Source organism: Nuphar pumila, chromosome 2 (genome assembly GCF_984573655.1).
Source record: "Nuphar pumila chromosome 2, dmNupPumi1.hap1.1, whole genome shotgun sequence".
NCBI classification, from domain to species: domain Eukaryota; kingdom Viridiplantae; phylum Streptophyta; class Magnoliopsida; order Nymphaeales; family Nymphaeaceae; genus Nuphar; species Nuphar pumila.
Genome location: NC_143250.1, coordinates 145171031 through 145187357, shown reverse-complemented (window position 1 = coordinate 145187357; position 16327 = coordinate 145171031). Strand labels below are relative to the sequence as shown.

The following is a 16327-nucleotide window of genomic DNA, read 5'->3' as shown; positions in this document are numbered from 1 at the left end:
TGTGATCAACTGGTGTAGGTGGGTCGTGTACAAGCGAAACGTCATCTGTAAAAAAATACGTTAGAAATTCTCAGAATGCGCATTTCAACTAATCAAGCATCCAATTAGTTAAATGATATACCTATCACAGGAGCCCGTGAAGAAGAAGGCTGGGTCTGTCTACTACTGGATGAACGACCACTGTAACCTCCACGAACCATATTCTAACAAATAACAAATGTCATACAATACATTCAAATAATTCGCATCAAGTATTACAATACATTCAAATCATTCACATCAAGTATTGCAATACATTCAAATGATTCGCAACAAGTATTACAATACATTCAATTAATTCAAATCATTCACATCAAGTACAATATAACTCATTCATTCGCATCAAGTATTGCAATACATTCAAGTCATTCACATCAAGTATTCCAATACATTCAAGTCATTCACATCAAGTATTACAATACATTCAAGTCATTCACATCAAGTATTGCAATGCATTCAAATCATTCACATCAGGTACTGCAATGCATTCAAAACATTCACATCAGGTATTGCAATGCATTCAAATCATTCACATTAGGTATTGCAATGCATTCAAATAATTCAAATCATTCACATCAAGTATTGCAATACAACTCATTCATTTGCATCAAGTATTACAATACATTCAAGTCATTCACATCAAGTATTACTATGCATTCAAGTCATTCACATCAAGTATTACAATGCATTCTAGTCATTCACATCAAGTATTGTAATGCATTCAAATCATTCACATCAAGTATTGCAATGCATTTAAAACATCCGCATCAAGTATTACAATACATTCAAATCATTCACATCAAGTATTACAATACATTCAAATAATTCAAATCATTCACATCAAGTATTGCAATGCATTCAAATTATTCGTATCAAGTATTATAATACATTCAAATAATTCAAATCATTCACATCAAGTATTGCAATACAACTCATTCATTCACATCAAGTATTACAATACATTCAAATAATTCAAATCATTCACATCAAGTATTACAATGCATTCAAATAGAGGTTTGTATAACAAGATTTTGCTCACTAGCTTGAGAATTCTTCCTTGTCACTTGTTTGACTTTCATATTCTTCTTCTTCTTCTTCTTCTTCTTCTTCTTCTTCTTCTTCTTCTTCATTGTTTACCCATCTACTTGGTATATCATTTAGATCACATTTTTCTATGAATGTTTCATCGGCCAATGGAGATATGACATGCATATCATGCGTAACATCGCGACCATAATTAAGCGAAGTCATAGATATCATATGATTGATAGTAATCATTGTCTTCAGTTAACTTGTCTTCATGTAACTGATCATACTCAGGGTATAGTTTGGACTTCACCTTGCAAACTGCCCACCATTCATTTTTATTTGACTTTTTTATACTCGGATATGAAGTATAATAAACCTGTTGAGCTTGCGAGGCTAATATGAATGGTTCATATGTTCCAAACCATGATTTATGATTCACCTCCACAATGCCTGAAGCTTTGTCGAGTCTTGTTGCAGTTGGATCAAACTAATGACACTTGAATAAAGTTACCCTATTATTTATGCCTAAATAAGTCAACTCCATTATTTTCTCTATAACACCGTAGTTGCTACCCTTGACACACACGCCACTATTCATCATTGAATTGTTTATACCGTAATCTTTTGTATGGAATTGATAAGCATTTACGATATACCCATTGTAGCATTGCACAACTTTGGTCGGACCATTTTCTAAATCACATATTTTTTTATCTTTAACATCACCATGGCGGACCTACGCACAGACATAAACAATGATTGTGATCACAACCAATTAAGTAACTTAGTGTTGTTTACAAGTAAAAAATTTATGTTAGCGTCCTTACCAACTGTTTCAACAACTTCACAAACTTAGTTTCACGTTCTTTTTGTACTTCTGCATCAGTGAGATGTGAAACTTCTCTTCGCAACTCCAGATCAAATCGTCTGCAAACCACAAATACTTATATTACCGAACCATGTATGCATGTATAGATTATAAAAGGATTTATAATTATGTTGCGTCTACATATACTTACTCGATGTATGGGTCGATCATTGAGAAATTAAAAAGAATATAGATGTGTGTTGCGTCTTGCTCTCGATCTGTCAAGAGCCTTGATCGGCAACTACCAAATGCATGCCCAAGTGGTTGAAATATCGACAGCTTGTCAGCTATAGTTACTTGTTTTTCAGCATCGTTACGAGGCGGGCATGTGTAACTTGTTGGAATGTGAGGTTCAAAGTACATAGATGAGAAATTTGAAATCTCTTCTAAAGTGTATGCCTCACAAATAGAGCCTTCTACTCTTGCTTTATTACGAACCTTTTTTTTAGGTCAAACATGCATCTGGCAAAAATATGCATTTCAAATTTGAAATATTTGTCATTAAAGAGACAAATATAAAAAAACATATACCTTTCAAATTTGTACATCCATCGATATTGCACAGGGCTACCAACCCTTAGTTCATATGGCAAATGTATGATCAAATGTTTCATAACATCGAAAAATGCTGGCAAAAATATCTTTTCTTGAAGACAAACAGTGGTGATGATAGAGTCCTCGAGATTCTTTACATCAGATACTACGACTTCCGATGCGCATAATGTTTTAAAAAATTCACTCAACTCAGACAATACCCCCCATATAGGTTTGTCTAACATATCATGGAATGCTAGGAGTATCAATCATTGAATAAAGATATGACAATAATAGCTCTTCAACCCATATAATTGTTCATCGTCAATCTTCACAGCCTGAGCAATGTTAAAGACATATCCATCTGGAAATCTCAATTGTTAACCCCCCTGCCGGAACAGCAGGGGGTCGACCCCCTGGCGGAAAACGCAGGGGGGCCGACCCCCTTAAGGTATTTTAGAAATTACCTGTCTCCGAGCGGCGGAGAACGACGAACGGTGAGGCCGGCGAACGGTGGGCGGTGGGGCTGACAAACGGTGGACGGTGGGGCCGGTGAACGGTGAATGGCGGAAGGCTGGCAGGAGTGGGAGCAGCGAAAGAAGAAAAGAAAAAGAGGGCTGGGATTAGGGTTATGTGACAATTCGCGATGGCTTAGCGACGAATTAATTCCGTCGCTAAGCCACCGTAAATCAAAACACGTAAATGGCAACGGAATATATTCCGTCGGAAGATTATCTGTCGCAACCGCCATCGCTAAATGTTGTGTCTGTTACGACAAAATATTTCGTCGCAAAATCTGTCGCTAATTAGCGATGGATGTTGTGACGGGATATATTTTGTCGCTATTTTCGTAAATTTCATTGATTATAGTGACGGATGTGTTTCGCTCGTTAATCTGTCGCTAACTAGCGACGGAATTATTCCATCGCTAAATTTTGTCGCTAATAACCTATTTTCTTGTGGTGTCTTTTTTGCTTATGTGTTCTTTGTCGATCTGGGTCTTGTGTGTTTTGTTTGCCAGTTTTGACGTCTATTGAACCTGTCGTAATGTTGATATCTTTGATTCGTCTCTCTCTCTCTCTCTCTCATTACCAAGGGCATGTTTAGAAGATAGAAAAAATCTCATAAGAAAAGAAATTTTTGCCTATGAGAGTTTTTTATATGAAAGGTTTTTCAAAAGAAAGTTTTTTGCTATTTTGTATAGCATGAGAAAAATAGAGTAAAAAAATGTGAAAAAATAAGAGAGAGGAGGAGGGTGCGGTGATGGTGAGATGGGTGGTGGAAGTATAAAAATAAATTTTCTCTTGGTAGGAAACATTCTTAATTGGTAGTAGCAAATATATATATATATATATATATATATATATATATATATATATATATATATATATATATATACCAAAAGAAGATCCAAAATCTACAATAAATGATGATTTTCTTTTTCAACTTTTGAGTCTTTTATCGATCACATTATATTTGTTCTTTGTAATTTATTTAATAAGAATCATGCTTTAAATAAAGATTTTACAACATTTTAAAAGCTTGAAAAAACATTAGCTCACAATGCATTTAAAATTTTATAATACAAAGTATTATGTGCCATTAATTTTTAATGCATCAAAAAACATGTCTAGATGTTAAAAAATAATAATCTAAAACATGGTGTTCACTAAATAAATGACAAAAATCCAATATATAGGGTCCCTTCACTAAAAACTTGATTATTTGATATGGAACGCCATGGAATTATCATTGGTTGTAGATTTTGGTCTTTTAATTTGTTGGACGATCTCCCTTCCACACACACATAGGATTTACATTTGCTACAATCGATTGTACTTACAATCGAGTTTGAATCTCATGATGCTAGTTGTTTTGATACAATCTAACTTCATAAATGTGTTTAGCATGCTCAATTTAGTAGGAATCTGACTCTTGTATCGTGTTTTTTTAATGAAAAATCTGTATACAGATCAGACTTGGACGACCTACAAACTGATTCTCATTGAATAAGACATGTAAATTACATATATGGTGTTAGATGTGAGAAAGAAAAAACAAAGGAGCTCCAACCATTTGCTAGGTTGAATCAACCTACAAAGGGATCATCTTCATAATCTTGCCACCTTTTGCATCGACTGGTTTAATGAAAAGTTTCAATATTTTATCATCAAATTTCAGTTTGATATTAGCCATTGATTTTTATACATGGCATTCTACTAAATAAACTATAAACACATCTATTACTTCAAATCAAGCAAAAAGTACTATTTTACCATGAAAAGCAAAAAGTACTTGTAATTATGATTTTTAGAGTGTCCTAATAAGTGACCTAACGAAAAGGTTGCAGGTTGATCCCTGCCTTCTATATAATGGTTTTAAATGATTTGTGGTGTTTGGGTGCCTGCACATGCATGTTTGTGTCTACATGTGTGTTGTCAGTGTGACACTAAGGTCATGTTTGAAAACTGAGAAAGTGGGACAAATTCATGTCTCTACTTTTCAACTCCATAATAATCAACTTTCAAATGTGATCTTCAACTTAAGACTCATTTTAGAATTATCATGAGAATCTTTTTCAAATTATTATTTTTTAATATTTTTAATTCCATTATTCACCCCAATGGAGAAATGTTTTCTATAAAAAATGAAATTTTTAGAAAAACTCTGCAAAAAAGTCTCTCTTGTTTGAAAGGGTAAAAAAATCCATACAAATATTTCATTTTACATCACTTTCCTACATCTTTCTCCCTTTCAAACGTCCCCAAGGGCATGTTTGAAAGAAACAAAAACTCTCGTAGAAAAAGAAAGTTTTGCCTAAGAGAGTTTTTTACATGAGAAGTTTTTCAAAAGAAAGTTTTTCACTTGTTTGTGAGCATGAGAAAAATAGAGTGAAAAAATGTGAAAAATGAGAGAGGAGGGTGGTGAGATGGATGGTGGTAGGTGGTGGTGAGATGGTGGGTGCTGGTGGTGGTGGTGGTAAGATATGGTGAGATGGATGGTGGGAGTGTAAAAATAAATTTTCTCTTGATAGAAAACATTCCTCCACCTCCTCCCATGGAGGAATATTTCCTATCAAAAAGTGTACTTTTTTAGAAAAACTCTCTCAAAGAAAGTCTCTGTTTGGAAGAGAAAATCCCTAGGGATTTAACAGTTTGCATCACTTTTCCTACACTTTTCTAGCTTCCAAACGTGCCCTAAGATAATAGGCTGACTGCAGACATATGTCTCATTCATATTTTGTGGGGTTTAGGTAGACAATGCTTGCATATGTCTCATTCATATTTTGTGCCAGACTGCAGAGTAGGGATGAAAGTGGGGTTTAGGTAGACCTGACCCAACCCAAATTGACCTAGCACGACTCGGTCATGCCGAAGAATAATAGGCTCATCTGTTGCGAAATGACAAGCCATGATTTTAGGGGCTGCTTTTCTACAGTAAAGTGGCTCCCATGTTTGCATCATGCAATGGAACCTGCAGAATTTTCCAACAACGTATGAAAAAGGCATTGGCTCGACTCGGTTCAGTACCAGTACCTTACATTGCAACAAGTTTTTTTTCTGCTTACTGGGTTCAGTATCTTGCATTGCAGTTTTTTTTAGTGATGAGAAACCCTCACCTAAGCGACAAAAACCCTAGGTGGGGCCCCACGACCACCATGCCTTCCATGATCTACATCTAAAAGCTACGGACACACCCTTACACTATCGAGGTTTGATCTGGGGCCTTTATCACAGCACCCTCACAACCACCCCATTGGCCACGCTGGCGACCCCCACTGGTATTGCAGTGAGCTGGTGCAATTGTACCAACGGGGTGTCCGCTTGCCTGGCAGCAGCAGTTAGTGCACATCACCTTGTGTTGGGACATTGCAAGTTTGAACCCCCAAATGGTATGATTGTGTAACTGGTAAGGGTCTGCCTAACCCCAGCTTTCTCTGTCAAAAAAAAAGTTGGTGCAATTGTAGTTGGACTTGTTAATGTGGCATGGTTTCTCCATATTATCCAAAAAATTATCGAAAATATTGTGATCTTTCTTATCACTGCATATTTGGAAAATTACAAAAAAAAATCACAATCTTATAAGAAAATTATTGCAACATTGATACATTGTTTAATTCTTTTATATTTTTAACAGAACTGGTCATGCTAATTTATTTCACAAAGCTGTATCTTATATATATATATATATATATATATATATATATATATATATATATATATATATATGTGTGTGTGTGTGTGTGTGTGTGTGCTGATTCTTTCATAAAACAAAATATTTTAAATTGATTGTGGGATTTTTTCCCTTACCAATAGAACCTCGATATCAAAAAGAAAAAAGAAAAAAAACTAACGCTGAGATATTTGAAAATTTGTTTGACAATTTTAGTTTTTTTTTAACGAAAGAATTTTTTTCTTGCTGATTCTACTGATTGGTTGACGTTAAACAAATTCGAGCATCAGTATTAAAAAATATATATTTCAAACTAAAGAGGAAAAAAGGAATGACTTGAAAATGGAACAATCTTGCTCCCTTGTTATCGGTACGACGAATGAGCATATGCCACATGAGATGAAGCTCTTCAGAAACTCGGATATAAAAATACTGAAATGACATGAAAGGGAAGGAATAGAAGAAAAAGGAAATTAATGAGTGTGGAGATGCGGGGTATCGAACCCCGTGCCTCTCGCATGCAAAGCGAGCGCTCTACCGTTTGAGCTACATCCCCACTTGTATGCCCATTAAGTTGTACAAAAGTATAAAAAATGTTAACTATTGTGATTGATTATATCCCCACTTCATGATGCATTTGTCCTCTTCTCTGGCGTACCTTAGCACTGTGAAAGCCTCTCTCTTCCACATATATATATATATATATATATATACAGAGAGAGAGAGAGAGTAATGGGTAGGTGCAAAATAAAGAATGAGTTTTTAGGGTTTTTTATTTTTTTTTTAAATTATGAATTACAGATGTGATCTATGTACTTTATTTTATAGGGTTCAGCTCTTGGAGTGTTCGATTCTGACACATGAGCTGAATTTTTATAAGGTTAAAAAAATCAACGGTCCAAACTCTTTATAAATTTCAAGGCTCCAAATATCATTTTTTTCATCAAAAACACATGATCCAGGTGTGGATTCCTCATAAATTGACCATGCCCAACACATTTATGGGCGAAAAAACACTAGAAGGCACAAAAACCCATTTAGCACATATCAATTTTGTACTCTCTCTCTCTCTCTCTCTCTCTCTCTCTCTCTCTCTCTCTCTATATATATATATATATATATATATATATATATATATATATATATATATATATATATATATATATATATATATATATATATATATATACAATTCCTACAACTTTTTTTCCCTCTTTTTTTTTTCATGAACTAGCCTTACAGATGTGATCTACATGTTTAGGTTAATAGCAATCGGTTCTTAGATCATCCTCTCATGACACATAGGTAGGTTTTTATAAGGTTTCAAAAATCATGGCCTACAATGTGCCATTCTTTTTTGGGAAATAAGATCATGTTTTTTCATTGATACATGATCCAAAATCCAGTTCCCACTATCTTGAACATATTGAATTCATCCATAAGGTAGGATTGGATAAAAAAATAAGCACCATGGAGATCCAAAGGCGTTTGTACATAACAGCATCAATACCAAATGTTAGGATCAAGAGTGATGGTTGGCCTAGCGTGTGAGGTGAGCTGGTTCAATGTCGACTGAAGTGTGTGAGGTGAGCTAGTTGAAGGTCGGCTAAAGCGGATGTTGCTGTTATGGCTGGTTGAGATGCTTAGAAGGAGCAAAGCTACCAATGGAGTGCGCGAGTTGTAAGTGTATGGTAGTTTCATCTCCTATAACAATGTTTTATTAATCGATAAGCATGACCGACATTGGCTCACCTCCAACTGTGACATGTGCTATGTCGAGGTACAAAGCACTCACAAAACTTTGTGTTAGGGCGTTGTTGAAATTGGTTGCTTTTAAGCTTTTTCGGAAGCACGATGACCAATCTCTTAGTAGGAAATGGTCTTTGATGCTAACTCGAATGATGTCTCAGAAAATTTCCTTTTTCAAGCGCCTCCTGCAGGACTGGATTCTCATTCTCAACAACATTCAAAGAAAAACAATCTCAAGGGTTGACCAAGGATGGAATATATACTCTATAAGGGGACATGTGATCAATTTGTAAGCATTTCTAACCATCTATTGCATGTCACGTGGCCCTGTCCACAGAGAAGTGGCACCCGTATTGTGGCTAGGACCGACCACAAGGCTCTCAAATACTTGATAGAAAAGCACATCAGAACCCCATACAGCCAACGTGGATTGCCAAGATCCAAGGGTACGACTTAGAGCTCCACTACAAGAAAGGTAACTGTAATTGGGTTGCCTACGCCTTGTCTAGAAGAGTAAAGGACAATTTTTTTAGGGTTTTTTCTGAGGTGACCAGTCACCTATGAGCGTACACAGGCTATTCAAAGTTAAGATGAGGGCTCTGGGCTTAGTTAGAGAGCGATCCAGCCAAATTTCTTCAAAACCCCATCCATGAGGGGCTCATTCGCGCGCGTGCGCACACACACACACACACACACACACACATATATATATATATATATATATATATATATATATATATATATATATATATATATATATATATATATATATATATATAGAGAGAGAGAGAGAGAGAGAGAAAGAGAGGTCCATTTATCCGCTTTTTGAATCCACGGAGGGAAAAAATAAGATGTAAATAGCTCAAATTGCACTAAAATGCAACTGTTAAATAAGAGGAATAAATTCATCAAGATTTATTTCATTAGGTCAGTGCAAAAATCATACTCGCATGTGTTTTTCAATTAATTTGAACTTAGAGACTACAGATGTATTTCATCATCTTTTATTCAGCAAAAACATACGTTAGATTTGAATAGAAAAAAAAACATACATTAGATTAGGTGGCTTTTTTCCTAAGTTGTGTTTCTTAAAAAGATAATAAATTAAACGCTATATCACACTAAACTTAATAATAAAGAAATCAAATTTTTAAAAAGTTCAAATTAATGAAAAAGATTTTAAAAAAATCCGTCAAAATCAAGAAGATGTTTTTTAGTAAATAAGCAATATGAATTTTTGGCATGATCCTACAGGTCCTTTATTTTTCATCTACAAAAGAGTGTTGGATATTTTTTATCCTATGAGAAAAGCATATTTGTTGAGAGGTTAATCTTAGCACGTGACAAAGCTATCAGGTGATATCTACCAGTCTTGACCTTTACTTCTAATCCTAGAAGCATTATCATTCTAAGACTAGAGAATAATTACCGGAAATTATGAAATTGTAATAGAAATTTAACCAAACAGAAACAATTAACATATTCCAATAAAAAATTGCTTCAAAATTGTCTTTTTAATAAACACGAAAAGAGTGCAATACTGACAACAATGGAAAGAAGAATGTGACATACATGAGTCACCATGCTCAAATTGCCATTTTCAGTCATTCTGCACATGCATGCAATGGAGCGTGTCCTTTTCTATTTTTCTCATGTGACATGCACATGTGCATTAAAAAAATAAACAAAATGACACCAAAACTATGATTCTATCTATATAATGACTAATGCAGGCTTCACTAGCCTAATCTGCCACAGCAATATAAGATGTATAAAAACTTCAACGATAGTACTAGGAAAACTTAACCTAATGATTTGCCTTTCAAAAGATTTCTTCTGCCAACGATACGATCCATGTATCTCAAGCCTTCAAGTTTTTTTTTAACAAGTCAACATATGCCTGCATATGAACAAAAGCTGGATGCTGTTAGCATCTTATTCAAATTCCTAACAGCTTGACCAAACGAGAACCAAAAACAGCTCCCCAGGACATTACAGGATCTGATTCAGCACAGGCCATGGATTTTACTTTACCTATGGAGGCTATACATTAACAACTCTTGGTGTGTGTGTGAGAGAGAGAGAGAGAGAGAAAAAAAAAATAATGCAACAGAAATCTGTTTTGGAACTTCAATGCACCACAATAAACATAAACAGTATTTTGTGCCATGGCTGGCCCCATACAGATGGGACATGATGTGATGATGATGATCACGATGATGAAGATACATTTGACACAATATAGAGACACTATAATCCCGTGTGTTTGATTCCAAGTTGCAAGTAGCAAGAAATTAGAGAATGTCCCATTCAAAATTGTAAATTGCAGAGATTTACCTGTAAAAATTTAGCAAGTTTTGGCCTTGAAAATTCAAGGTATTGATGGATCTGCTCTTGGGTATTAAGAATCTGAGGCCCTTGCAGTGTACTTGTCACCTTATCAACTACTTTCTTTGCTATGGTCTTGTGGGCTTCCTTGCTCATGTGGCCATCCTCCCATGTTGGCTTCAGCAACTCCTTCACCACCTCCGCTAGCGCAAACTTAAACATCCTCAGTGCTTTTGCTTCCCTACTTTTCTTTTCCTTATTGGCAGCATCAACATGAGTGTCCATTATTTCTCAGTTTCTTTTTCTTCCCCACAATGTTCTTGACATTTTTTGCACCCTTCTTTTCCCTCCAGACCTTTGTTTGGCTCGGGAAATGAGCCCTACCACCCTTCATCTTTTTGGCCCTTATCATCCATCACAATCTGTTCATTTAGCTTGTTGTCGGCCTGATGCTTATCCACATCCAGTACAACACCCACAAAAGCTTTCTGCATATTAGTTTTTGATTGATTAAGGGGGGTTATGCTATCTGCTATGGGGTGCTTACTTTGAGACCGTAGGCTGTGATTAGGCTGAACTAATGGGACTTCTGCAGGAGGCAATACGATATTCGAATAGGCGAATGGGTGGGAAGGTGCCAAAGTAGCAGAAGCAGCAGAGTTTAGAGAATTGTATAGCTGTGGGATTTTGCTTAACAGTTTCAAATATCTGGGCTAGTGGCACTGAGATGTTTGATAGCTGAACAAACTGATTTGCTGTACTAGGTTTTGTTTGAAATGATGCAGGAATTATATGTTTGGATGAGGAATCAACATTATCTGTTTTTGGTGCAAATTTCTGAACTAAATTCTCCTGAGACAATTGAACCCGAATACGTGGATCCAAAGGACCTTTACGGAGTGGCGTCTGGTTCAGATTAATGCCTTCCCCAGGCCAACACACTGTGGGAGCATTACCAGCAGGGAGGTCTGCCTGACTAAGAATGGTACCACTAGCATGAATATCATAATTACTTGTAGGCAACGATGTGCTGTCAGCATGTTGATGCATGGAAGGAGTAACAGATACATTTGGTCGTAGAACACCAGTCTCATGAGGTACACTGTCATGACATGAATACATAACTTCATTGAAATGCTGATTGCTTCTAACTAGAGGGGCTACTGAAGTTTCCTTGGGCAAAATCTGATGCTTGATATCTTCTTTTGGATTCCGATTGCTGTAAAAACATGATGGTGCCCATGTTCTTCTCTTCCATGACGATGATGGTACCATTTTCTATTGGCTCTCTTATCTGAATCTGGACAATCAAATAACTTAGCATCACTCTTTGAGTCACCAATATCATCTCCCCCACCACTATTACTTTGAACCCAATGTAAGGAGATCTGAGAATCACTCTCTGATGTGACACCCCATTTAGAATAAAACTCTCCTGAAGATCTGTGATGATCATCCAGCCTAATACTTCAACTTTCATCTATTGACCTCTTAACAGAAGTTTCATGAGTAGGAACATGATGAGAATACTTGCAAGATGATCCTTTTTGGCAACAGCCACTTGCAAAAAAATGATAAGTGGTTCTCTATCTCCTCTCTGCTCAAGGTCCCAACTGTAATGAAATGGTGGTCTTCAACAAATGCACAAATAACTCACAAACAAGTGTCTATTGGAGACACTACAAGCATGACCCTTGAAAGGGTATAAAAGGAAGAACACTTGAAAAATAAATAATACTTTATTCATGAACAAAATGCTTAAGAAGCATGGATAATTTACATTGAAGGGGTTCACCCCTATATATACAAAAAAGTGGAAGAGAGAGGAGAGCTCATTTTGAGCTCTCCAAAAGAGACGTTGGAACCAACAACATTTATTATTATAGCTATTGGACTATAGTCCAACAACATTTATTATAGCTGTTGGACTACAGTCCAACAGCTATTTGCACAGTCAAGTTCCACTAGTTTCTATTGAACTAGATGCTAAAAAAGAAAATAAAGAAAACTAGAAAAAGAAAATAATAAAAGAAAATATAATAATATTAAATAATATATATATATTACAGTTTACATTTTAACACTCCCCCTCAAACTTACGGTACAATGAGCGAAAGTTTGTCTAAGAGGAAGTGAAATCTGGGAGCAGCGAGAGGCTTGGTGAAGAAGTCTGCTAATTGATATTCTGATGTAACATATGGCAGATCAATGGTTCCATGTAAGTATTCCTCTCTGACATAGTGACAGTCCATCTCAATGTGTTTAGTGCGCTCATGGAATGTCCGGTTGCTTGCAATGTAGATCGCACTTATGTTGTCACAACACATCTTTGAAGCTTGCGTTGATTTAGCTCCCATATCCGCTAGCAATCGTCTGAGCCAAACAACCTCCATAGTGGTGGTTGCCATGGCTCTGTATTCAGCTTCGGTGGAGGAAAGAGAGATTTTCTGCTGCTTCTTGCACCTCCACGAAATTAAGGTTTCACCTAGGAACACACAAAAACCAGTAGTTGAGTGTCTATTATTGGGATCACCTCCCCAGTCAGCATCAGTATATGCAATTAAATTTAATGAAGATGAAGCAGACAAAAAGAGTCCTCGTGAAAGAGAGGATTTTAAGTATCTAATAATACGCAAAATCGCTCCCATGTGCACGGAGGTGGGAGCATGCTGAAACTGACTGACTGTATGAACCGCATGAGTTATATCTGGCCTAGTAATGAAAAGATAAGAAAGAGCTCCAACAAGCTGTCTATAAGGAGTAGGATCATCAAGAAGTTCTCCATCATCAATTTTCATTTTAACATTGACAACTTCTGGAGTGTCTACTTTCTTATCATCTGTAATTCCAGACTTGGAAACGATATCAAGAGCAAATTTAGATTGAGATATCAAATACCCCCGAGGGGAATAAGCAACTTCAATGCCTAAAAAATATCTTAATAAACCTAAGTCAGTCATTTCAAAGTGAGTTTTAAGAAGAGATTTGATATTTGCAACTCCCTGTTTGTCGCCTCCGGTGATGATCATATCGTCCACATAAAGAAGAAGAATAATGATGCCTGCATCAGATTTCTTAACAAACAAAGCAGTGTCAGTTAAACAAGGTTGAAAACCAATATCAAGCATAATATGACTAAATCGGTCATACCAGGCTTTTGGAGTCTGTTTAAGACCATAAAGAGCTTTTTCTAGACGAAGAGCTTTACACTTAGGGATACTAATACCAGGTGGGGCTTCCATGTATACTTCTTTAACGAGATTCTCATTCAGGAAAGCATTTTTGACATCTAATTGAAAGATAGGTCATGTTCTAATGGAGGCCAAGGCTATTAAAGTTCTAACAGTGGTCATACGGGCCACAGGAGCAAATGTTTCTTCATAATCGATGTCATACTCTTGGGCATATTCTTTTGCTACTAAACGAGCCTTATATCTTTCCAGGGTCCCATCACTTTTGGTTTTGACTTTGTATACCCACCTACAACCTATAGGTTTCTTACCCGGAGGAATATCCTGTATCGTCCAAGTATTGGCCTTTTCTAGTGCATCCAATTCTATTTTCATGGCTTCTATCCATTCTATATGATTTTTTGCTTGAGAATAGGATGATGGTTCAACATATGATTGTATTAATGTAATGGCGGCCCTATACGTGGGTGAAAAAGATTCATAAGACACAAATTTTTCTGGAGGTTTAGAGATTCTAGACGTTCTTCTAGGTGAGACTTCAGAGTATTTTTGTAATGCACATGGAAGATTTTGCTCTCTACGTCTTGAATATTGTAGACTAACATCCCTATGGATTTGCTCTTCATTATCATCATTTTCAACAACAATAGGACTTTGATCATTGTCAATGTCACATCCAACATCACATTCATTGGATTTTGAAGTTGGATCAATTAAAAACGAGTATTCGGTGACATCCTTGGATTTTTCAAATTCAAAGAAGCTTTCTTTTTCCAAAAAAGATACATTTCTTGACACATATAATTTGTCATTTTGAAAATCGAAACACCTGTAGCCTTTTTTATTATCAGCATATCCTAAAAAGGCACATGGGATTGCACGAGGAGAGAGTTTGTCATTTCTGTTGGTGAAAACAAAACATTTGCATCCAAAGACTCTTAATCTAGAATAATCTGGAGTTAAATTAACAAGTTTTTCTATTGGAGTTGTATTCTTTAATGAGGAAGATGGCATCCTATTAATGAGGTAGGTGGCAGTTAGGACCGCTTCAGCCCAAAAACTTTTTGGAACTTGATTTGCAATTAGCAATGTCCTAGTAGTTTCCATAATGTGCCGATGTTTGCGTTCGGCTAGGCCATTCTGTTGTGGAGTGTGTGGACATGATCTTTGATGTGTAATACCATGTAAATTGAGATAGTCTTTGAATTCGTTAGACATAAATTCTCCCCCTGAATCAGTACGAAAAACAGAAATATCATTTTGAAACTTATTTTTAACCATTTTATGAAATATTTGGAAGTTAGCAAAGACATCAGATTTATGTTTAAGAAAATAAATCCAAGTATGTCTAGAAAAGTCATCAACAAAAATGACATAATATGTATAACCACCTTTGGAAATAACTGGTGCGGGGCCCCAAACATCTGAATGTATTAACTCAAGTGGTCGTGAGGAAACAAAAGTTCTACTAAGAAATGGTAACCTTTTCATTTTGCCAAGAATGCAGTCTTTACAAGAAAAATTTTCAGAATTACAAAATTTTTCCAAACTTGGAAAATATTGAATTTTAGACATATGAGGATGGCCAAGCCTTTTGTGCCATAAATCCAATTCTAATTTCTTAATATTATAACAAAATGCATTCTTGGGTAATTCCAAAAAGTCCATGTAATAAAGTCCTCCTTCTCTATGGCCTTCCCCAATCAGCTTCCCTGACTGGCGATCCTGTACCCAACAACCATGAGAAGAGGAGATATTACATCCATAATCAGATATTTGCGAGACAGATAAGAGATTCAAATTAAGTTTAGGGATATATCTAACTTCTGGGATAAAAAATCTTTTGGATTTTTGAAGATTTTCAAAACATCCTATTCCTTTTACTTCAAGAGATGTGCCATCGGCTGTAAAAACCTTTGACACACTTGAGTTATTTTTAAGACATTCGGATAGACTATTAACATTTGGGGTCATATGAAAAGAAGCACCAGAATCTAAAAGCCAAAGAAAGTTACCTGGACCGGAAAAAGATGCAACTGCCGCTCCAGTTGAGGCTTCGGTTGAGGAGGATACCCCTTTGAGAAGAGGTTGAAGGATTTCCATCAGTTGAGCCATAGACACAGGTGCATCTTGATCTTTTGACTCAGATTCAACAGATGCAACTCTTTTTTCTTCTCTTCTTTTTAACTTTGGAGATTGAGGCCTATAGTTCCCCGGTTCATGACAATGATGACAAATAACTTTTATTTTATCAAAGTCGTCGTTTTGCCTTCCAAAATGAGGCGGCTTGTAAGTACGAGTATGATTCCCCGGTCTAGATACAGCTAAAACGAAGTCATCATCAACTTTTGGAGTACTTTTTCTAAGTCTATTTTCCTCCATAGTGAGCTCTTCTATAGTATCAATAATAGAAGGA

The 16327-nt window shown here is 36.0% G+C and overlaps 1 protein-coding gene and 1 non-coding gene across 2 annotated transcripts; both read right to left on the bottom strand.

The window, feature by feature from the left end:
- Positions 1-7126: 7126 nt before the first annotated feature.
- On the bottom strand, positions 7127-7199 carry TRNAA-UGC (transfer RNA alanine (anticodon UGC)). The gene has a single exon. It is a non-coding gene; the product is annotated as a tRNA-Ala (tRNA).
- Positions 7200-9891: 2692 nt separating this feature from the next.
- LOC149847471 (zinc finger CCCH domain-containing protein 38-like) lies at positions 9892-12333 on the bottom strand. The gene is made up of 2 exons (XM_089998434.1): positions 10730-12333; positions 9892-10292 (listed from the first exon to the last, which is right to left on the bottom strand). The coding sequence occupies exons 1-2, from the start codon at positions 11003-11005 to the stop codon at positions 10254-10256; spliced, it is 315 nt and encodes a 104-aa protein (XP_089854560.1). The 5' UTR covers positions 11006-12333; the 3' UTR covers positions 9892-10253.
- Between the last annotated feature and the right edge of the window lie 3994 nt (positions 12334-16327).